Source organism: Salvia hispanica, chromosome 2 (genome assembly GCF_029641045.1).
Source record: "Salvia hispanica isolate PSC_SH4W2 chromosome 2, Shi_PSC_v1, whole genome shotgun sequence".
In the NCBI taxonomy this organism is placed as follows: domain Eukaryota; kingdom Viridiplantae; phylum Streptophyta; class Magnoliopsida; order Lamiales; family Lamiaceae; genus Salvia; species Salvia hispanica.
Genome location: NC_142693.1, coordinates 34,842,049 through 34,867,536, shown reverse-complemented (window position 1 = coordinate 34,867,536; position 25,488 = coordinate 34,842,049). Strand labels below are relative to the sequence as shown.

Genomic DNA, 25,488 nt, shown 5'->3' with positions numbered 1-25,488 from the left:
ATGAAAATGTGCATTATTAAATGACACGTGACATTAATCTAACCGTCAGATGACAAAATCGTGGGGCTAGGATTAAGAAGGAAAAAAGACAAAAGATATGAAAAGTATTTGAATACATCCCTAGGGATGTATTCATATCCATTTTCTATATACTGTTCAAACATTCAACTGAATCTCAGCCCCACGATTTTGTCATTTAACAATTAGATTAATGCCACGTGTCATTTAATAATGCACATTTTCATTCTAATAATGTACACCGACTAATAATGTAGCATTATAAAATACTAAAAATACGTGTTTCCTCAATTTTTCTCTCAATTCTTCGATTGCCGATCTCTTATTCAATCTTCATCGATCTTTTTCTCGCAATCTCCTTCATCTTCATCGAGCTCCTTCTCGCAATCACCTTCATCTTCATCGATCTCCTCCTCGCAGTCACCTTCAATCTTCATTGATCTCCATCGCCAGACTATTGTGTTGCCTCAATTCACGATGGCCGGACAATGGCCTCTATCGCGACCTGCCTCAATTTTCACAATCTTCTAAATCTCATCCATGGAGAATTCCACACGTGAAATGCATCAGCATCTCGATGTAGTAGGAACAACTCCAAAAAATTCTGCGGTAGATGTGGAGCTTCAATCTCGATCCGTCGCCGGAGGATTTGCCTCCGCTGGTAAAGTAGTACTACAACGGCGACATCAACTGTGGGATTTGGTGAATTCCGTTAGAATTTTTCTATCTCTCTCTCTGAAATGCTAGGGCTTTTGTTTGCAATCCTGATTTAATTTTTTCAATTCTGAATTCTAGTCAAATTGGATGTTATTTTGATACTAGTATGTTTTTAGCCTGAATTCTGAAATCCTAGCCAATTCCGAATTTTGAATTATAGCCAATTCTGTATCTGATATATGTTTTTAATATTGATGAAAAATCTCTTGTTGAACCTTGTTGGTAGATATTTTTTCGATTTTTTCATGTTTGTTGTATAAACAAATCTATAATGAAGTAACAGTTTGGCTTAATGAAGTAATCCTCAGGTTGAATGAAGTAACGTGAACTTAAATGTGTTTTATGCATAAGTTTGTGTATAGCTTTAGTTAATATGAACCAAATATCTAGTTGAATGAATTAATAACATGTTCAATGAACAAATGCCGGTTAATATGAAATGATAATATAAAGTGTATTGTATGCATAAGTACGTGATCGGTTGTACTTATGATGAACTAAATTGCCTTTTTAAATGAAGTGAACGAACTTAAATTCTGGTTGAATGATGATTTTTGTTGTTATTGTTGTGGTGGATGAGGCTAGCAGGAATGGTGATTTGCTCAGCTTATTGAAGGCAATATTGATCAAATACGTACATTTTAATATATCATTGCTGAATGGAAAAAGAAGTATTTTGTGAGGGGGCTGTCTTGTCCGTAAGTGACGAGAGAGAGACGATTTAGAATTTTTATGGCTTGAAAGATGATTTAGAATTTCTATGGTTCACAAGGCCTAGTGAAGTAAAAGTCCATCCTCCTGATGTCGTCACCACCTAAGGTTTGCAGTAGTCGAAATAAAAGTCTAAATTACTTCATTCAACTAGACTATTACTTCATTCAGTTACATTATTACTTCATTCACCTAGATTATTACTACTTCATTCAGTTACATTATTTACTTCATTCAACAAGTATACCACTTCATCACAATAGGATTTTACTTCATTGAAGTTCAATTGGGTCAGTTATATTATTTACTTCATTCAACAAGTATACCACTTTATCACAATAGGATTTTACTTCATTGAACTTCAATGGGGTTATTTCTTCAGTCCATTACCTTATTGATTGTTTGTGATAATTTGTAGAAACCGCGTCGGATTTTAATTACTTTTTATGCTTCTGGCTGCGATCTGGTCGAATTTGGGGATTGTGTTGTTGATTTGTTGTTTTATTGTGTTTATGTGTTTGTTTGTGGATAATGAGCTGCGTGTGTACTTCAATTTGTAGATCTAGCTAGTTCATGCATGAGTTGTGCATTTTATTTAAAAAAATAAGAGCATTTTTCACTGCTGAATTTGGAAAATCTTCTTTTTTAGATAAAGATCTTAACTTTTCTGCAACAGCTATGTAAATTGTACTTGGAACACGGACACACACACATACAAGCATGATACATACAAACTCGAGTTGCTGGGTATTTAATTAGCACTGGAGTCATTGTTGTTCATTTTTAGTGGATGTCACGAGATTTTGTTGATTGTGAGTTGAGTGTATGCTTTTCTGTTCCTGAAATTGTCTTGAAGTATATGTATATATCTCTCTCACGTGGACTTGTGCACCAAGATCCAGTCAAATTTCTTGATGCACATCATGATTGACCGCTAATTGTTGACTTTAAATGAATTGTAGAGATTGGGGAGGATGGTAGATAACATGGTGCTGCCACTTATGGTTCAACATAGGAGAGATGGTGAATAAAGAGATGCAAAAGGAGATAATTGATGAGGTTATAAGGCCACATGGAGCGAGCTGGAGAGGATGTTAGACAAGCTGCAGAGCAGCGTTGTCTTCCTCAATCGTCGCAGTTCATTGAAGGCATTTCGAATTGGAGAAGAACAAGTGTGGGAATCGCCAATATTTAGATTTCTATATTACTTCATTCAACTAGAATATTACTTCTTTCAGTTAGATTATTACTTCATTCAGTAAGATTATTAAGTACTTCATTATTTAACTTTCTTATTACTTCATTGACTAAGTCATTACTTCATTTTCTGTTTTACTAATTAATTCAAATAGTTTCATCACTTCATTCGACTAGGTTATTACTCTAAAGGATTTTGGAGCAAAAAGAAAGAGTGAACACTACTTCATTCATACGTGTAATTAATTCATTCAACATGTATATTACTTCATCAAAATAGGTTTATACTTCATTAAACTTCAAGTGAGTTATTACTTCAGTCCACTACCTTGTTAAATGAGGTTATAACTTTATCAATGAGGTTATAACTTCATCAAAATAGGTTGTTTTATTGTGTTTATTTCGGATGCTGGACGGTAAATTTCGGATTGTAGAAGAACAAATTGTTGTATGCATAGTTTGCAAAGAGTTATAATTGTAATGAACTAAATAACGTACTTGATGAAGTTATAACCTCAAGTAATAAAGTAATATGAACTGAACTTGCGTAGTTTGCGAAGAATTATAATTGTAATGAACTAAATAACGTACTTGATGAAGTTATAACCTCAAGTAATGAAGTAATATGAACTGAATTGTGTTGTATGTATAAGTCTGTAGCTGGATTTCTACATGTGTTATAACCTCAAGTAATGAAGTAATATGAACTGAATTGTCATTAAGAATTCCGATTACTTCGTGAGATCAGATTACATCTCAAGCTTACCTTTTGAATCTCAAGGGGAATTCAGATTATGAATGATCTACAAACACCAATTGACACTATTCTTTATACAAATTCAGATTTAGAGGTAGAAGAAGACGACAACTTATTTGAAGGTTCACGGTTTTTTCGATTTATTTTTTTTGGATTCCTGATGTGTTTTTAATTTTGATAAAGTTTTTTTTACCAATCTGATGAAAAATCTATTGTTGAACCTTGTTGATGAATGAATTATATTTAAAGATTTGTATTTTTTTGATTTTTTTCACGCTTATAGTGATAAACAGATTAGTATGAAGTAATAGTTTAGTTGAATGAAGTAATCACCAAGTTGAATGAAGTAATATTACCATAACTAGTTGTATGCATAAGTTTGTGTAGAGCTATACTTATTATGAACCAAATATCCAATTGAATGAATTATATTTAACAATTTGTATTTTTTTCAATTTTTTCATACCTGTAGAAACATACCATTAATGTTGTAATAGTTGAATGAAGTAAATGCGCCAAATACGGCGAGGTTGGTCGGCATGATTCAAGAATTGTGAGAAGATACAAGTGACGTGCTTATTTCCTTATAGTAAATTATTTCATGCCAGTAGGTTTCATACTTCATTCCTGTAGTTATTTATTTCATTCATGTAATTATTTACTTCATTCATGTTGTTTATTACTTCATTCATGTAATTGTTTACTTCATTCAATTGTTTATTATTTCGTTGTAATTTGAATTTGAATTTGTTTAAATATTTGGCAGACTTTAAATCAAATAGACTATGTGAAAGTGTTTTATTAATGAAATATTTATTCTTTATTATGACGTATTCGTATGTCAAGATTGAACCTACCTATTATTCATCCTAGTAGGTTCATTACTTCATTGCAGAAGTTTATTACTTCATTATAGTAGTTTATTACTGTGCGTGAACTAAAATCGTTTAAATTTTCTCCAAAATAGTCAACTATTCCCACAGTAGGAGAAAGTTGTAAACCACATAATCCTCACTATATAAACCCCATAACCAATACAAAATCTCCATCACTAAAAAGGAAAAAACACAAACTTGTCCAATACAAGATATCATCCAAAACTGACACACAAACACATCTCAATGGGCTGCGTCGTGATTTTAGGCACCACCCATTTGTTAGGCGTGGGGACAGACTGCACAAATGTCCTCATCTGCATGTCATCGTGCCTCAACTACATCTCCAGAAACTCTTCATTTTGCTCCTCCAATTTGATTTCTCACCCAGCTGTGAGTTAAAGGATTTTTTTCAAGCGTTTTCTTCATCTGTATATAAGAAACGCATAACAACAATTCAACATTTGAAATGATAATTATATTACATCATTAAAATAGTTTGTAACTTCATCATATTTAGGTTCTTTAGTTCATTACAAGTATACTCCTAGCTAAATATACATACAAAACAAGTCAGTTTATATTACTTCATTCCATAAAGTTATTACTTCATCAAATAGGTTATTTAGTTCATTCAAAATATTTTCTTAGCAAAATATGCATACAAAACAGACCAGTTTATATTCCTTCATTTCATAAGGTTATTACTTCGTCAATTAACTTAGTTGATTCATTCAATTGTTATTTCTTCACAAAATATGCATACAACACAGTTACTCCATCCCATGAATTTACTACTTCATCAAATAGGTTAGTTACTTCATTCAATGCTATTTCTTAGCAAAATATGCATACAATACAGTTAATAAAATTCAGACGAACATCAGACGAACTTTCCTTGCGATTTGATTTCCACGAAGCAATGTCTCCAAATTATGAAGTAATAAATCAAATTAAGAAGATGCAGATTATTTTTTACCACATAATTCAAAGGAGTCCAGAAAATGAACTAGAAACACACATTAACAACATACAATCGAAAAAACAAAAATCAAACACCAAACCAATAGCCTCATCGAATGAAGTAGTAACCTCGTGAAATAAAGTAATATCCTCAAGAAATGAACTATATCGATTTACGCAACCAAATTTGTTTTATACATCTTCTCTCAAATATCAAAAGTACAGTGAAGTAATTGATTTATGCAACAATCAAATGTTGAAGTAATCGCCCCTAAAGACAAATCAAAGCGAAAAATCAAATGTGTCTTACCTGAATCAGAGGTTCGGCAAGAGGATGGAGTAATCTCTCAAATATCAAAAGTATTGTGAAGTAATAAAAAATTAATCGTTGTTAGTTCATTACATGAGGTTAATACTTCATCAGATAGGTTATTTAGTTCATTACCATTATAATTATTCGCAAAATTATGCACACAACACATTTCAACTCATTGTTTATTACTTCAGTCCATGAGTTTACCTTCAAGCCGACCAACAAAAGAACTTTACACAAGATTAGCTTTGTCGACCCGCTGCGAATTAGCCACCAGCAAATGATTATATTTCACCCCTAATTGAACTATTTACCCACTGATTGATGAACTAATTACGTAAAAATCAGATCCAAAGTAAGAAAGTATGAAGTAAAGTAGAATTTTGAAAAATATAAAATTTCAATACAGTGTATTACATGAGGCATAATGTTCTGCCGGAATGCAATCGGCGTCTATCTGAAATAGTAAATCGAAGCAATTTTAGTCATAGACTTCAAAATATGAAGTTCAGAAAAACAATATAATATAAACCTTCACCTTCCATTGATGAATTTCTAGTGTCAACTATTTCAAATCACGTGGAGATGTGGAAGTCGGCTGATGGAGATGTTGAAGTTTGCGGATAGAGATGTTGAAATCGACGGATAGAGATGCTGAATTTGTGGTTAATCGACGACTATCGGTAGACGACTTTCGTGTGTCAACCATTTCGAATCTGTGGTCAATCGACTTGAATCAGCTTGAGATGTCATCGATTGTAGAAGAGGAAGTTGTGGAGTCGTCGATTTTGGCAGAGAAGCAGCGTTTGAGCGTCGATTTACAGTAGAAATGAGAGTCGATTTGGAGTAGAAGATGAGCTTCGCTTTGTAGAAGAAGATTCGTTGATTTGTGGAAGAAAATTCGTCGATTTGTAGAAGTATCCTTCGATTTGGAGAAGAAGAGAGCGAGAGAGATGTAAAAGAAGAGGAGCGGCGTGAATGAGGAGAAACAACATTGAAGTATATTACTTACATAATGAAGTAGCTAAATTCATGAGACTTGGTTTAATCTCATCCATTAAAATCTAGATCTAAGGGCCCTAATTTGGTCTCTAGTTCGGTCTTTAAGACTAGATTTGTGAATAATGAGACTATATATATATATATATATATATATATATATATATATATATATAGGGATGTGATTATATCATAACCCCCAAATCACATAATAACTCTATAACCAAATCTGGACCACACATATTTGATAATCTTGTGGTTGAGATTCAAACTTAGATTTACTTATAAAAAAGGCGCAGAGGGGTAAAAATGTAATTTCCTCATTTAATTTCTGAATTCTACTCCAAACGCGCGAATCACGCTTTCATTCTTTTTGAACTCAATTCTCTCCTTCATCTTCATCTTCACAATTAAGATCGATTCTCTCATCTTCATCTTCCATATTTCTCGCCTATTTTATTTCAACATCTCCAGATTTTCTTCGATTTGTTTCATTATTCCGTATTCTCCAGATTTTGTTTCCATAATTGTGATCGGGAAGATGTTTTCAATTTTGCGTTCTTATTTTCATTGATTACCTCTTCAATTGCTGTGAAAATTTGCTTCGATGGAATTTGTAGCAAATAACGAAGGTAACAATCATTATCTATTACTTAGCTTATTGATTGTGTTCATATTCATGTATTGAATTTGATTTTAGATTAATATTAGTTGTTGATTGGTTTATGTTTCTGATGTACTGAAATTCTTATTTGATTATATTATGTATTGTCGATTATGTGTTAAAATGATACTTTTGGCTTATAAATGTTAGGTTTACTGCATAATATGATAGTTTTGTCGGATAAAATGATATTATGATAAAATGATACTATGATAAAATGATACTATTACTGATTTGTAGGTATGTACATTCCTGTTTGTGATGATAGGTTTACTGCATAACATGATAGTTTTGTCGGATAAAATGATACTATGATAAAATGATACTATGATAAAATGATGCTATTACTGATTTGTAGGTATTTACATTCCTGTTTGTGATGATAGGTTTATTGCATAACATGATAATATTTTTACTGCATAAAATGATACTTTTACTGCTTAAAATGATATTATGATAAAATGATACTATGATAAAATGATACTTTTACTGATTTGTAGGTATGTACATTCCTGTTTGTGATGATGCTTTGAAGCCAATGATTGGTATGAAATTCAATACATTAGTAGAAGCAATTGGTTTCTATGAACATTATGCTCGTTCAGTTGGTTTTGGCATTCGTAAAATGGGTAACAAATCAGTTCAAGGTATTACTAAGTGGCAGTATTTGGCTTGCAGCAGACAAGGCTCTAAGAATTTTATACCTGGTCATGCATCCCAATCAACTGAAGTGTCTTTTAAAAAGCGTAGGTGTCGGTCATTTAGGTGTGAATGTCTTGCTAAGCTCAATTTGAGATATTATTCAGATGGCAAGAGCAGAGGATATGAGGTTTATCATTTTGTTGAGTATCATAATCACTTAATGGTTGCGGATGAGCATAGGCATTTTATGATGGCCAATCGCAATCTGGATCCTATCCATCGGAGGTTTATGGAGGATTGTGGCAGGTGTAATATTGGTCCCACTCTCACATTCAAACTTTTGAAGGAGATAATGGGTGGACCTGAAAATGTTGGATGTGATATTATTGATATTAGAAATGGTTATCGTGATATTATGTCCAATATTGATGGTTCAGATGCTCAAATGATTTTTGATTATATGCGTTCTCAAAAGGAATCATCTGATGCCTTCTATTATGAAATTGAGATAGGATCTCATGGAAAGTTAACTAGACTCTTCTGGGCTGATGCTATTTCAAGACGAAATTATCATATGTTTGGAGATGTAATTTCATTTGATTCAACATACAACACTAACAGGTATATTACTTTTGTTGCTAATAGACATAAAATGATACTTTTTGCTGATTAAATTATATTTCAGTTGATAAAATGATACTTTTTGCTGATAAAATGATAGTCATAGCTGATAAAATGATACTTCTGAATTATATAATGACAAAATGATACTTGCAGTAGATAAAATGATATTTCTTACTAATAAAATGATACTTTTGCTGATAAAATGATAGTTATAGCTGATAAAATGATACTTTTCTATATGCATGAAAATATAATTCATTTTTATGTTATAAAATGGTACTTCTGAATTATATAATGACAAAATGATACTTGCAGTAGATAAAATGATACTTCTTACTAATAAAATGATACTTTTGGCTGATAAAATGATACTCAGAATATACTCATTTTATTCACAGAACCTATCATTTTATTCCCCGAAACTATCATTTTATCATTTTATCATGCAAAAGTATCATTTTATCCGCTCAAACTATCATTTTATGATGCAAAAGTATCAGTTTCAAATAAAACAGAACCCCCAAAAAACATCATCAAACCTATATCATTTTAACCATTTTATGATAAATATAATTCATTTTTATGCTATATTCTGAAGGTATTGCATGATTTTTGCTCCATTCACTGGAAAAGATAACCATTCTAGACCAGTTACATTTGGAGCTGGCTTGTTATCAAGTGAAGGTAGAGAATCCTATTCTTGGTTGTTTGGCTGTTTTGTTCGATGCATGGGGGTAGCACCCAAATTGATTATCACTGATCAAGATTGGGGGATCAAACTTGCTGTTCAACAAGTACTTTTACAAACAACGCACCGATGGTGTATGTGGCATATCATGGTTAAGGTGTCAGATAAGTTGCCCAAATCTTTACTTGGTAATGAAGATTTCAAAAAAGAGTTGAATGCATGTGTTTGGTCTGATTTGTTAGAGCCTGATGAGTTTGATATAATATGGAGTGATATAATGGAACGGTATGGATTAGAAGACGTGCACTGGTTTGGATCAATGTTTGAAGATAGAGAATTCTGGGTTCCTGCTTATTTTCGAGATTTTCCCATGGGGTCGCTTCTTAGGACTACATCGATGTCTGAATCGGAGAATAGCTTTTTTAAAAACTACACAAAGCCACGTGCAAATCTTGTACAGTTCATCAATTTCTTTAATTATGCTGTGGGAGATCAAAGGAATGCCAATTCACGATTGAACTACTTGGATTACTCAACTATTCCTGATTTGTCAACTCAATTGCATATTGAGAAGCATGCATCTACAATCTACACTGATTCTATTTTCAAACATGTACAACAGGAAATAAGTATGGTATGTGAGATTGTTTCTATAACTACTGTTGAGGATAACATCAAGATGCATCAGGTCAAGGACCAATATGGTAGAACATTGGATGTTAAGTATGATTGTAAGGAAGACACATTCGACTGTAGTTGCAAGAAGTTTTCCAGAATTGGTTTGTTATGCTGTCATATATTTTGTTTGTTGAAGAATAAGTCTCCTAATCTCATTCTTGAGAAATATTTTGGTCGAAGGTGGTTGAAGAACTCTTTACTAAAGGCAGCACATGGTCTACCATCTGAGGAACAACAACCATTTGAACGTGTGTTCCATTTTTAACCTTATTTGTAAAAATTCTATTTTTCAGTCAGAGAAATGATACTACTTATTGTAATAATGTTATCTTTTATCTTGTAGATTTGGATGAAAAGCAGGAAGTTAAGAAAAAGTTGTTCTCCAACTTTTATCGATTAGTCCAAAAGTCTGAAGGAAGTATTGATCATTTGTCTTTGTTAAGTGCTGATCTTGATGATTTGGAACAGCATATATTTGGAAATTGTGCAGCACCTTCAGTCATTGAAAAGAAGAAGATGGTTGAGGATTTTTATGGAATGACAGTACCTGATGTAATTGATGTACATCCTCCAGACGTTGTCAGTACCAAAGGATCAGCTAGTGGCAAAGTAGCAAAGAGGCAGAGTGCAATAAGGAAAGCAAATAAGCCTCTACGACGGTGTGGTAAATGTCATGAGATGGGTCGTCATGATTCAAGAAATTGTAGTAGAGTCAATGAGAAGACAGATTGAAGCCATTTGATATAGTTTAGGTATTTTTGGTGTATAAAATGACATTTTGGCTGATAACATCATTCTTTTGTTTATAAACTGATAAAATGATACTTTAACCTGAAAAAATGATACTCGCAGCAAATAAAATGACAATAACCTTATAAAATGATGTATAAGCTGGAAAAAATGACATATAAGCTGATAAAATGATACTCTCAACGGATAAAATGATATTTTAATCTGACAAAATGATATATAAGCTGATAAAATGATACTTCTGACTTATAAAATTATAAAATGATACTCGCAGTTGATAAAATGATACTTTCAGCAGATAAAATGATAAAATGATACTTCTGACTGATAAAATGATACTTCTGATAAAATGACATTTTTGTTTAATAAAATGATACTTTGGGCTTATAAAATGATAAAATGATACTTCTGACTGATAAAATGACAAAATGATACTTGCAGTAGATAAAATGATACTTTGGGCTTATAAAATGACATTTTGGCTTATAACATCATTCTTTTGTTTATAAACTGATAAAATGATACTTTAACCTGAAAAAATGATACTTGGAGCAGATAAAATGATAAAATGATACTTCTGACTGATAAAATGACATACTTGCAGCAGATAAAATGATAATTTTGGGTGATTATATTCGAAACCACTATTACAAAACGCTATTATCAAGTCATATAAGTTAGTATACAAGGGGTTCAAATTCTCTGATCATCTTTTCAACATCAATTTCTCCTTTTTTGCTGTCATTCTCAAACTTCTTCTTTATCATTGTAAGTGTCTCAAAAGCCTTCTTGTTAGTATCTCCAATAAGCAATGCTTCAGTATATCTGGCACGGAGTTTTATGAAAGACTCTGTTCCCTTCTTCGTTAAACCTGAATTCCAGTTACGAACAGGACCACCCATGTAAGTCTCCAAATGGCGCATCACATAAATTCCACAGTCAACTTTATTTGTATCATTCTTCCATGGCATATTCATGTATCTGGTTTTTGACAGTTTGACAGTTCTTCCCATTGATGGATTGACTCCATTTCCAAGATAAGTTCGGAAGAAATTTCTCTATTCAAATAACACAAAACATACATGAGGTTGATTAAAAATTATATTATGTTCCATACTGAATTATATTCAATGCATTTTAACTAATAAATATTGAATGCATTTAACTAAACATACCAGAGTACTTGGTGCATCTTCATATTTCTTCTCAAGTAAATCTTCACTAACCAGAGAATTGTCAATCACATCCATCATTTGCATTTTGAGATTGAAGCAGATGATATAATAATGTTCATACGCCCAGATCGGAAAGAATATCTAATTTTCAAAACATTATATATAAATGTCATTTTCAAAAATATAGGTATGTTGTTCTGTAAGGGATGTGATCATATCATAACTCATATTTATGATGATAACCTAATAACCCTCATTTTATGGAAGAAAATTATCATTTTATAGAACAGAATATCATTTTATGGACGAAAAATATCATTTTATCATGTATAAATATCATTTTTAGTAAAAATGATACTTTTGACCCATAAAATGATAGGGTTATTAGCTTATCACATAAATATGGGTTATCATTATAACGCACCCCTGTTCTGTAATGTATATCTAATTATTACTTACCAGGTCATAATTTTCCCATTTGAAATTTTCAATCTTTGACACAAATTCATTCAAGTTTGAGCAAAATCTTTCTCGACTCTCTGCTTCAGTCCAACCAGATCTCCTTGCAGTAATATTGTAAATCTGTCATGTTTACATTTTTGTAAATATATTTTAACTTTTAATGTAATACTATTATTTATTTAATCGTTTACTGTACCGTAGGTGTGGTGTTGATGAAAAGACGACTCGGTGATGCCTTTGATTTGAATTTTTCATTGTGGTTGAGGAACACAACCCATGCATCTATGATGTTGATCCTGACGTATGTACGTGGAGCAAGGCTGTGGAAGTCAATCTTGAACAATGTGATCTTGTCGTTCTCATAAACTACCTCATAACTGATTTCAAATTCATATTTAATGTTAGTTAAAAGAACTGAATAAGAATATAATTATGTAATTCAAAACTTACTGTTCACTTTCTTCATCTGCCATCAACCAGTACATTATTTCTCTCTCTTCTTTATTCAGCTTTCCTTTCAGATTTACTGCTCTGACATTGTAGGGAGAGCAAATTGCTTCAACAATTTTCTTTGTTGTTCTGACCACTTTCTCCTTTTCCATTGGAGGATCTTGAGAAACCATCTTCTTCCCTTTGTCCTTATTCAAATTTTCTTCTCTTTGTTTTAAAACTTCATCATCTTCTTGAGAAACCACTTTCTCCTTATTCAAATTTTCTTCTCTCTGTTTTAAAACTTCATCATCTCTGTGGATATCCTCCATGACAGTGGTTATTATGGTATCAACTCTGTCATGCTTTCATTAAAAAAAAATATAAATTGTTATTGACAGAAGGTATACTATTTTATCCACAGGAATTATCACATTATCAGCCAAAAATCTAAAACTATCATTATGAAACAAAAGTATCATTTTATTCACAGAACCTATCATTTTATTCCCCGAAACTATCATTTTATAATTTTATCATGCAAAAGTATCATTTTATCCGCTTAAACTATCATTTTATGATGCAAAAGTATCAGTTTTCAAATAAAAGTATCAGTTCTGGGATGATGCTATTTCAAGATGAAATTATCATATGTTTGGAGATGTAATTTCATTTGATTCAACATACAACACTAACAGGTATATTAATTTTGTTGCTAATATACATAAAATGATACTTTTTGCTGATTAAATTATATTTCAGTTGATAAAATGATACTTTTTGCTGATAAAATGATAGTCATAGCTGATAAAATGATACTTTTTATGTTATAAAATGATACTTCTGAATTATATAATGACAAAATGATACTTCTTACTAATAAAATGATACTTTTGGCTGATAAAATGATAGTTATAGCTGATAAAATGATACTTTTCTATATGCATGAAAATATAATTCATTTTTATGTTATAAAATGGTACTTCTGAATTATATAATGACAAAATGATACTTGCAGTAGATAAAATGATACTTTTGTCTGATAAAATGATACTCATTGCTGATAAAATAATACTCATAGCCAAAAATCTAAAACTATCATTATGAAACAAAACTATCATTTTATTCCCCGAAACTATCATTTTATCATTTTATCATGCAAAAGTATCATTTTATCCGCTTAAACTATCATTTTATGATGCAAAAGTATCAGTTTTCAAATAAAACAGAACCACCAAAAAACATCATCAAACCTATATCATTTTAATCATATAAACAATCATTTTATGTACTTAAACTATCATTTTTAAAAGTTACCTCATATTCTTCATTCTGAACTTCTTTCCCTGAAACTTTTTCCTCTTCTTTTCCAGCTGCTTTATTAGCCATTTCCTTTTCGCTTTCATTCTGTTTCTCTTGCTCGTTTTCCACCTCATCATCTTTTTCCTTCTCTACATCCTTTTCCCGATTCAATTCTTGATTCTCATTAGGACTGTCGTCACATTCAGGTATCAGAGTGAAGGTAGGGAACTCATTCCTATTTTTCAATATATATGTCCTCTCAGCAGCTTTAGTTAACTCAATCATGATATCAATCCATTCAGGATCATCAGTTTCATCATTGTTTAGAGCCTGTGTCATTGTATTCTGACTTTCTATAACATGCTGCACACCTTCCTCTCTCAATCCCACTGCATTTCTTGTTGTATCACATATTATCTTAAAGCTATTTAGATTCCTGAGTTTTTCCGGCGCTGCTTCAAGGACATCAACAATCTTCTCCATTGACGCTTTAACATTTTTGGCAGCTTCCTTCCATTCATGTAAGAAATTCTCCCATTCATTGGTTGTCCCCACTTCTACATCTTGAGATTCTTCTTCTTCGTCATCTTCATCATTTTCTTCATGTGGCTGCTTTTTATATCTGTCATACATATGACCCATACCAAATGTTGAATTCTCCATTTCTGCTCTTTGTCTTTCTTTCAACAGTTCGGCAGTCCATCCTTTCACTGTTGGATAACATCTTGGCACCATTTTTTTTTCAAAAAGAATCCTGTCCACGTAACAAGCCTACATTAAACAAAAACTAAATATTAGTTTTTCTGTAAATAGATTCATAGACAATGGAAAACAAATATATTCTTACCACTACAAAGATAACTTGCCCGGTAAATATCTTTGCTGTGTTTTTTTTCCACCTCTTTTGTGTTTTATGCAATCTAGATATGACATAGCCACACCAATTGTATTCTTTGATCTTCTCAACATCAGCTATGTAATCTAAAATTTTTGGCCTCAAATTTCCATCAGCAGGAGTGTTAATCAAGGCATACTCCATGAGAACCATAAAAGTCCATTTAAACAACTCACCACCTTCTTTGTCTCTCTCCATCTGCTCTACAACATACTTTGGCACCATTTTTTTCTCTCCACCTTTACAGAATTTAGCAATTTCAGTTTTGATGTGGGTATTTTTCTGAAATTTGCTCTTATTGATAGGTAAAGATCCAATCGGGAACCCAAGAGTTATGTGAACATCTTCATCGTCTAAAAACAGTGATTTCCCACTGTTCAACTCAATTGATGAACTTTTACGGTTAAAGTTGTAGATCAGATAATACGCTAATGCTCTTGGGAAACTTCTTATATTGAAGTTTAGGAGTGCGCCAAACCCAATCTCTCTAACAGCTCTTCTTTGATTCTCGTTTAGAGATTCAAGCATGTCAACGAAGAAGTCAGTATTCCTTCTTCCTGCCAAAGTTGCTATCTTAATGACTGTAATATCTTCAACAACTTTTTTCTTGCCCTTCTTTGATGTTGTCTTACCATCAGTTGCATCATCATTCTTTCTTTTCTTCTTATTTCTTATATGTTCTACTTCTTCTGCTAATGTTCTATGTTCATAATCATCATCATCACGAATGTTCTTTCCTAATAAACAAAAGATTTTAGTGTGTTAAACAGTTTATGTCATTATATAAAGTCAAAGTATCATTTTATCCCATGAAACTATCATTTTATCAAGGGCAATTATCATTTTATCTTCTGAAACTATCATTTTCTAAATTTCAATGAGTTCAAAAAAGCAGAGAGGGCATAACTTGTCACTTAAGTAGAACAAAACACTATTCACAAAGTATCATTTTATCATTTTCAGAAACTATCATTTTATGCACCCAAAGTATCATTTTATCAAGCAAAGGCACAATTTCTACATTTAAACAGATCAACCAAACACATAGCAACACACACACACATACAAAAACACAGAGACACACACAACAACACACACACAAACACAGCAGCAGTAGCATCAGGACACACACACAAACAAACATAAAGTATCATTTTATCCCATGAAACTATCATTTTATAATGTAAACTATCATTTTATCCCATGAAACTATCATTTTATCCCATATCCCATGAAACTATCATTTTATAATCTGAAACTATCATTTTATCCAGGGCAATTATCATTTTATCTTTTGAAACTATCATTTTCTAAATTTCAATAAGTTCAAAAAAGTAGAGAGGGCATAACTTGTCACTTAAGTAGAACAAAACACTATCCACAAAGTATCATTTTATCATTTTCAGAAACTATCATTTTATGCCCCCAAAGTATCATTTTATCAAGCAAAGGCACAATTTCTACATTTAAACAGATCAACCAAACACATAGCAACACACACACACATACAAAAACACAGAGACACACACAACAACACACACACAAACACAGCAGCATTAGCATCAGGACACACACACAAACAAACATAAAGTATCATTTTATCCCATGAAACTATCATTTTATAATGTAAACTATCATTTTATCCCTGAAACTATCATTTTATCCCATATCCCATGAAACTATCATTTTATAATCTGAAACTATCATTTTCTGAATTTCAATGAGTTCAAAAAAGCAGAGAGGGCATAACTTGTCACTTAAGTAAAACAAAACACTATTCACAAAGTATCATTTTATCAAGCAAAATCACAATTTCTACATTTAAACAGATCAACCAAACACATAGCAACACACACACAGCAAAAACACACGTAAACAAAGCAAAACACACACACAAACACAGAAAAACACACACCAGCAGCATACACGGTAAAATGTAAATCTAAATATGTAGATTGTTCTCAATATTGTTATGCATGAACGATATTGTATAAATGTAAGAAATATCTACACTAAAAAACTACAGAATCTAAAAAAAATCGAGAAAATCTTCAGCAAAATGATAAATCGAGCAAAATCAAAAGTGAAATAAGTAATAAACTTTATCCAACCTTTCTTCGGTGAAGCTTCAGCGTTTTTCTTCGACATATTTCAGAATTGTGATGATTTTTCCTTCGATTCGTAGGGTTTGAAACGGGATTCGGAGGGTTTGATTGTGGGAGATATTGATGGAGGGTTTGAGTTGTGAGAAATCGAATGTTAACGTCTGAGTCAAGTTTCTTCTTTCCCACCAAATTTTAAAATGAAATGACAATTTTGCCCTTAATATATCCGAAAATGATAGTTTTATTTGATAAAATGATAGTTTTTGTTAGATTAAATCTAGACCATATATTTTAAAAATGTGTGGTGGAGATTTAGTTATAGGGTTATCACACAAATTGGGGTTATCATTATAATGCACCCCTATATATATATATATATATATATATATAGGGATGTATTCAAATCTTTTTCATATCTTTTGTCCTTTTGTCCTTCTTAATCCTAGCCCCACGATTTTGTCATCTGACGGTTAGATTAATGCCACGTGTCATTTAATAATGCACATTTTCATTCTAATAATGCACAGCGGCTAATAATGCAACATTATAGACTAATAATGCACATTTTCATTCTAATAATGCACATCGGCTAATAATGCAACATTATAGACTAATAATGCATTGATCACAACCATCCAATTCAAGGATCCAAGGGCTGAGATTAAGAAGGAAATAGGAAACTTAGGGTGCAAAGGAGCCTAACGCACCCCTATATATATATATATATATATATATATATATATATATTATATAGGATCATGATCAATTGAGATTATTTAGGCTAATTGAGAAATGAGATGCAATATCAGCCACTCATTTTTATTAAATGAGTGGTCCAGATTTTGCCACACAATAAATATTATTAGATTAATTTAATATGAAAGGGTAAAACTGTCTTTTCGCGTTTTAATTTAGGGTTCTTCAGATTTTCCAGTGAGAGTGGCGATTCTGGTGAGAATTTAACGATTCAATCATATCACTGATTGAATCTATTTTAACGATTTATGATTCAATTGATTCGCAAAATTAGATTCAGACGATTTCAACGATATCTGATTCGAAAAACAGACGACCAGTTCGACGGATTTCTGTGTTGATTTTGATGTTTTTCGGCCGATTTTACCAACTTTGATTCTATTTTTATGTTTTATTTGTTTATCTCCAGTCAAATTTGTTCCTAATCAATTTTTTTTTTTTTTTTTATTTTCTCATCTTTAGGTTCGACTTTAGCTCGTAATCAACAACTAAGTGTTATTTGATGGATTCTTCATCTTATTCCGAGTCTATGTCGACGAATGGTGGAGGTAGTTTGGTTTGATTTTCAATAACATGATTTTTTTGTGTTATGTTGGTGATTTATGCTCTGTTGACATGACTTGAAAATCTGTTGACATGATTTATGTTACTTGGTAAATATTCTGTGTTGTTCCTATGCTCTTTGTTGACATTCTGTTTCATTAACAATTTAACATTATTTTGTTGTGTTATGTTGGTGATTTATGCTCTGTTGACATGATTTATGTTACTTGTTAAATATCCTGTTGACATCATGTGTTTGAATTGGTGTATTCTAATTAAACTGGACATTTTGATCCCGGTAATTTGAAGCATGTTCTGATATTTTGGCTTACATAACTTATTACAATTGTCTAAGAATTTTACAAGAGTGCTGCCACCTCTTTAGATATAACTATAGGGGTAATTTTCTGCTTTAAGTGAAACTACTTGAGAAATCAGCTCAATAATTATTGACCGAGGAAATAAACGTTAGTCTAAGTGGATCAATGTTTGGTTGGATTTTCTTGAATGTAAAAGTCCATATGATATAACCATGATGAGAGTCCTTAACTTGACATAAAAAAATCGGTTAGTTATTGGCTAAGCAAAAGACCATAAAGCCTGAGAAGGTTGAGAAACATGGTTGAGTTTGGAATCCATGGATACTTTAGGTGCAGACTGTTAAACCCTTTTTTCTTAATCAGTTATGAGCTTTCAAGGGAGAAGTATGAGTTATGAGCTCTTTGTTGACATTCTGTTTCATTAACATTATTTTGTTGTGTTATGTTGGTGATTTATGCTCTGTTTGCTGGGGTTTGGTGCCCCTTGCACAGCAGAAGACTTGTACAAAACAAATAAATCAGACGTAGGATCTATTTGACCAATTATGCGATTAATCAATTCACATGTTAAACAGATAATTGCATGCTGGAATGCAAATAATTCATGCTCATAGAAAATAAATCCTAAACATGATTTCTATGGTTTAGAGTTACCGATTTGATTCTCCAAAGAATCGTCGATTGCTCGCGCCTTCTCCACGTGATGATCTTCAATACTAGACCACAGATCTTCTCTCTGGTTCCCGAACTGTATCTCGATATCAGGGTGGGCTGATCTTATCAAAATACTAGGACTCGAATAAAGAAGACAAAAGAAATCCTTCTCCAATTAGGAGAGAAATTCGAACTCCTCTAGGTAGAGGGGAACGAAAATTATGAGTAATGATAATGAATGATTTCTGTCTCCTTTATTCTCCTATTTATATTAAGTTCCTTTTGGGCCCAGACAGGGATCTATGGAAGGTTTTAGATATGGGCTCCCCCAATTAGCTTTTTACTAATTAAATTGAACCCACAATTTAATACAAGCTTATATTGGAATATTACGAGCAGCCACTACAGAAGTAATATTGAACTTTCCCCATCCAAATCCGAAATTACAAGTAATCCGGGTTTCCACTTTGTTTATTATTTATTTCCCGCGCTTAAGATATAAATGTCCATTAATTAATTAATGTCTGCTATGAACTTAATTAATTAATATCTTATTAATTCCAAGAGTGGACTTAGCAAGAAATATTTATTTATTATTCATAGAGTAATAAAACTCCAACTGGCCAGTTTTCCGAATAATAAAACCTTGTTCGAGCTCCTCTTGAGGACATTATCAAACGAGACTCACCTCGCGCACGTTTCAACATAATAGCAATCCTAGCACCGCTAGATATTAATCACCACTACCCAATATATCAGGATTATTGGGTTGCGAAAAACCCGCACCATTTGATAAGTCAAAGTAGTGCATAATCAATACCGTATGCTCAATGCTAACATATGTAGATTAAGAAATAGTATTTTATCAAGACCTAGTCTTTCAGTTGGTAGCATAAAGACACGTCTTGCTGTTAGATTCGTTCAGTGCTATACCACACCAATGTCATCTTATTTCAGTAAGGCTTAGAAATATGCGGACTGACATTGCAACCTTTCACGATAGGAAGCCAAAGCCTATCTAGGTTTTGAAATTCTTCTTTTTCTTTTGCAAAGCATTGCATAGATCTGACCGTGTTACCTTAAAGTGGACGACGCCCACAACCGGTCTACTAAGCAAAAGACTTAGACTTTGTTTACTTCTTATGCATTTAAATGTTTGTAAAACATTTTATAAATACACAAGCAAACACAATGTAATAATAATAGTGATTCTATTCGTGCGAGACTGCTCGAATAATACTGAATCAGGTTAAAAGTGGATTGTAGAGTTTTACGTATACAAGCAAGATTCTATTCGCGCGAAACTTGCTCGAAACATACTTTTCAGTATACCAAACCTAACAATGTCCCACTTATACTCAAAACATGCTTTCGAGTATACCCACTGCCAAAAACTCTCCCACTTATACTCAAAGTAGGTCTTTGTACTAGATATATCGAACTACCATTCATTTCACTAAGTGAAAGAAAAATCTGCTTGGTTGTTCTCTGATAATATCTTTTTCACCGTAATGTCTTTGCTGCGCACTTGATCTTTAATTAATTTCATCCCCATATGTGATTGCTTAGCTTAATAAACTCATGTGTCCCTTGAGTTAGCCTTCACTAGAGTAGTAAAAAAAATAATACTCATAGGCATACTCAAACTTACGATTAAAGCTATTAGGAAGATATTCCTAAGGTAAACACATATTCAGAGGATGACTTACTCGACCACTGATTAGTCATAAAACTAAGACAGTGTAACCCCAAGGACATTACATGAATGACTGATAAACTAGAATATAGTTACTAGTCTTTCTCAAGCACTAGGGTATATTCATTACCTCAATCAAAATCCTTTGCCATGGTTAATATGATATATACTTGCAATGCATAAGCACAACTAATATCAAACTTAGTTCACATTATAGCATATATGAGACACCTATCTCCAACACTAGTCTCATTATTCTTAATCTCACTAAGCGTCAAACGACACTTGACTAGAGATAAGACAATTCCATCTTGAGAGGTATAAACCTTTTCATGGAATTTCTAATGCTTAAATGTTCCAAGCAATGTGTAGATATAGGATTCGTAAGAGAATCTCAACATTCTTTCTAGCATCTTAAAAGGACTTAGATGCTAAGAATGTAATTGGTTTCTCTTAAATCATTTATCTTAAACTGGGTAGACAACCAGTTTCCTACGCCAGATGTCAATCTTAGTTGTTTGCAACTTTTGTAGATTTCATCATCGTAGAGTACCAATAATACCATATGTAATGCACTTTCAACTTCCTTGTGCTTACAGCACTATTAAGGACACAAGTCAAATTCCAAACATTTGACAATTTTGATAAAACACATGTACTCTGATTTAGATGCTTGCCTAAGACCACGAAGGTCTTTATAAGCTTCCAATCATGCGTTTCTTGCCCTCAATTACATATCCATTAGAATGTTCTAGTAGATGATTTCCTCAAGACTTCTATTTATAGAAGGCTGTCTTGACAATCATAATACATACATTCTAATTTATGTAATTTCTAATAGACAATAGGATCAAATAAATCTTGGCACAACGATAGCGAGAAGATAATTCTCTTTGGGCATAACCCATTGTCATTGTCTAGCCTTTTGAGATCCATATTTACACTTGCAAATATACTAGCTCCCACTGACTGACACAACCTATAGGTAGTTTTGCAAGTCTTGTAAAACATGTTGTCTATCTTAGATTGTAGTTTGGAATCTATCACCTTTTCAAGGATGAATATCCAAATGAACCAATACTACATTGTAGTTAAAGGGATTATGTTCAAGTTGATCTAAGACTGAGTCTTACGACACTCTTAGACCCATGAACTTGTTGTGTTCCAGTGGAACGCTCCCACTACGATATGATTCTTACAATCTTAGGTACTGAAGTTGATTTTATTAGTGCAAAAGTTTCTAATGGTATGACTTCTTGGGAATGTGGAAAATCTGATACCTCTCTCTTTATTTTGAGAGTTATCACGCTGTTAGGCTTGTAGTTCATCTCTAGATCTTCAGACAAGAATTATATCTTTGAAGATTACAGAACTTATAACCTTACATCATTTGGGACAAACCTTAAAACATGCCTCAGTACACAACTCCAATTTCTGGGACACTTTTCCAACACGTGTTGGAACAACATTACACCTTGAGATGTGCTAGACTAGAGACGCTCTAGTCCACAACTCGTGTTTTGTAGAAGGTACTGATGTTGGTAGTTTCTTTAATGTTTATCCCATCAATGATAAGATTTTAATGAGTACAACTCATCACATAAAACTTGTCTTAGAAAGACTTCGATTCCTTCTTACATAACTATCCCATTCATTAGATGAATGCTTGGATTCGTTAATGGAGATTAGACTCCCACTACTGATCATAACCCTTTGCTCGTCTTCTTATGGTGTAAACCATTAAGACTCGCTAGTCTTTCTATATTGCACTTCTATAAGTATTCTGAATCAATCGATTCTAACTCATAGTGCATCAAACAGACATTTTCGACTTTCAAGCTATTTAACAAACAAATTGTTAAAATCTTGATAGTCTATATCAGTTCGAACAATTGCTAAGTATTTTCTTGGCCTTAAGATTAAGAGCCATAAATACTTTATCATTCATTGATTAAGAAGTTGATGTGTTGTTGAATACTCAACCTTGTCGCACTTATATAATTTTAATACTATGATGCCTTAAGCATCAACCATAAAACAATAATTGAGCATTAATAGCTCCAACTGCAACAAAAACCTAACTGGATCAAGATCTCTTACTTAGAAGTTGCACTGTCATGTAAGTCATTGTCCTTCTATAAAATAGGTCAATCCAACTCACAAAGCATCTTTTCTCGCTTTAAACAAACTTCGATGACAATCCAGGCTCTCCCATTTCCATATCTAGTCTTTTGTTCAACTGAACTAGGACTTAAGAAAAATGCAGCCTTTATGAATTCGTCATCTATCATGTTACTTTCCTCTAATAGTAACACAACGACTATTATTCTGAAGATTTTCTACTTTTCAGTTAAACCTTCTTATAGTCATTTCTTGTTACTTTAGGCGATGACTTGTGTCAGAAACTATTTGAGTGATCAAAATATCCTCAAAACATTCTGTCACTCTAGGATATTCCAATCGAATCATCTTGACAGATTCTATTGATATCCATCTTTCATCGTCATTAACCAAGACTTGTCGAGCTACTTAAAGGAAAATAGCTTGACCTTATTCCTCAAAGAGCTTGTCAAGTACATGCATAATGCATTCTCGAACATTCTTCGTGGAATTTTGTTGAGGAAATGGAGGACATGAATCATTGAGTATAAAGTCAAAGTTTTCAGCGATGAGAAACTTATCCATTTTCGTTTCCGGTCTACATAATTTAGGCATTCGAGTTTTCTTTCTTTAAGGATCGCAGACAAATATTAAATGACATAATGAAGATTTGGCAAATAAACTTATTATCACATTCTTATGCTCAATACATAATCACAAATAACCACAAAACAATTATGTATCTTACAACAACAAAATTAATAAATTGTATCCTCCTTTGGAGGTTAATACGCATTAAAACTTTGACAATTTTACTGGTCACAACACCGACGCATCAATATCTTCCTCCTTTGGAGGTCAACACGCCTAATGCTGCCTAAGCACGACCATCAGATTTAGCATTACAGAATTTTATTTCTACAACACACTCCCATAACAATGTTCATGTGCTGATAACAAAACCAAGCTATCTCATAAATTCTGATTGAACCCTGAAACTCGTAGTTCCTTAGGATTATTGTCCCCACTTTGCAGGTGGCAATAATATTGGTAACCACTTTCTAGTTCATTCTATTTATTATGTGAGAAGTCCGCCCTTATGAACTTACTGTTTTCGTAGGATTATTGTCCCTACTTTGTAGGTGGCGATAATATTAGAAAATCAGCTTCACAAAATTTGGCAGCCCAACCGATGGAGACCGTATACAATGCACTTGTTGTAATCATCACTTAGATATTTTGTATGGTTTTTGCATAATTATCACATAAGCAGATAAAGCAGATAATCCACTTTAAATAGATAAACACCAAATAAACAGATAAATCGATTTAATGCATGACATTTAAACACACAGGATAATTAACGACAATTATTTAATCTAGTCAAGGGAGAATCAATTAAATAATTAAGTTTTATATTGGATAACAATTATCCAAATTTATTTAGGATTTATCAAGATAGAGTTAACTATCTAAATCCATTTAGGATTATTCAAGATTTTATTTCGATAAAATCAAATCCTACGATTCAAGATAACGTTGATCTAGGATTATCATTATTTAAATCGTACTAGGATATTACTAGATAGAAACACTTCCATCATAATCCATAAGATAAAAATAAAATCCAATCAATAAAGATTTGTACAAATCTTAATTCTATTTAGAATAGACATCTAGAATATATCACACATTACTTAGGATTTCTTAGATAAATAAATATATCTAAATCCAATTAAATAAGGATTTTCTTATATATTATCGATATCCTAATCTATCTAGGATATAAATCCAAAAGATAAGGATAACTTGGATTAATATTTATTTTTAATCCATCTAGGATTTGTCTTAATAGAATTAAATCTATTCAAATCCATAGGATAAAAATAAATTAATATTAATATTATTCCTAATCCATCTAGGATTTAATCTTGGAGTAAATCCACATAAATCCATAGAATTAGATAATATTATATTATCATTATTCAAATCTATCCAAGATTTATCTAGGAATAAATCCATATAAATCTATAAGATGAGAATAAAATATTATATTATCAATATCCAAATCCATCTAGAATTTATCAATGAATAAATTCATATAAACTAATAGGATAAGAATAAAATAATATTATGATTATTTAAATCCGACTAGGATTTGTCAAGGGATGAATCCACATTAATCCATAGGATAAAAATAAAATTAGATTGTCATTATCCAAATTTAACTAGGATTCATCTAGGATTTAAATCCCTACAAATCCATAAAATAAGGATAAAATCTATAATTAATCCATGATATAATACAAAATCAAATCTTATATAATATATAAAATCCACAAAAGATATATTCAAATCTTATTTCCAAATTAATCTTGAATACTTTCCAAAATTAATTGCAAGGGTTAGGAAACCCTAATCAAATTTGGAAAGCGAAGTTACGGAACGAGGCCAA

At 32.1% G+C, this 25,488-nt stretch overlaps 1 protein-coding gene across 1 annotated transcript; it reads left to right on the top strand.

The window, feature by feature from the left end:
• The first annotated feature begins 8,076 nt into the window (after positions 1-8,076).
• LOC148932265 (protein FAR1-RELATED SEQUENCE 5-like) lies at positions 8,077-10,459 on the top strand. Its single transcript, XM_089065048.1, has 3 exons — positions 8,077-8,477; positions 9,079-9,781; positions 10,421-10,459. The coding sequence occupies exons 1-3, from the start codon at positions 8,077-8,079 to the stop codon at positions 10,457-10,459; spliced, it is 1,143 nt and encodes a 380-aa protein (XP_088921174.1).
• The last annotated feature ends 15,029 nt before the right edge of the window (positions 10,460-25,488 follow it).

Bases quoted from the DNA above. Each gene is read 5' to 3' on its own strand.
- LOC148932265 (XM_089065048.1), top strand. From the start codon at position 8,077: ATGGTTGCGGATGAGCATAGGCATTTTATGATGGCCAATCGCAATCTG. The intron at 8,478-9,078 runs GTATATTACTTT...TATATTCTGAAG, and splicing joins TCAACATACAACACTAACAG to GTATTGCATGATTTTTGCTC. The intron at 9,782-10,420 runs GTACAACAGGAA...TACATCCTCCAG, and splicing joins CTGATTCTATTTTCAAACAT to ACGTTGTCAGTACCAAAGGA.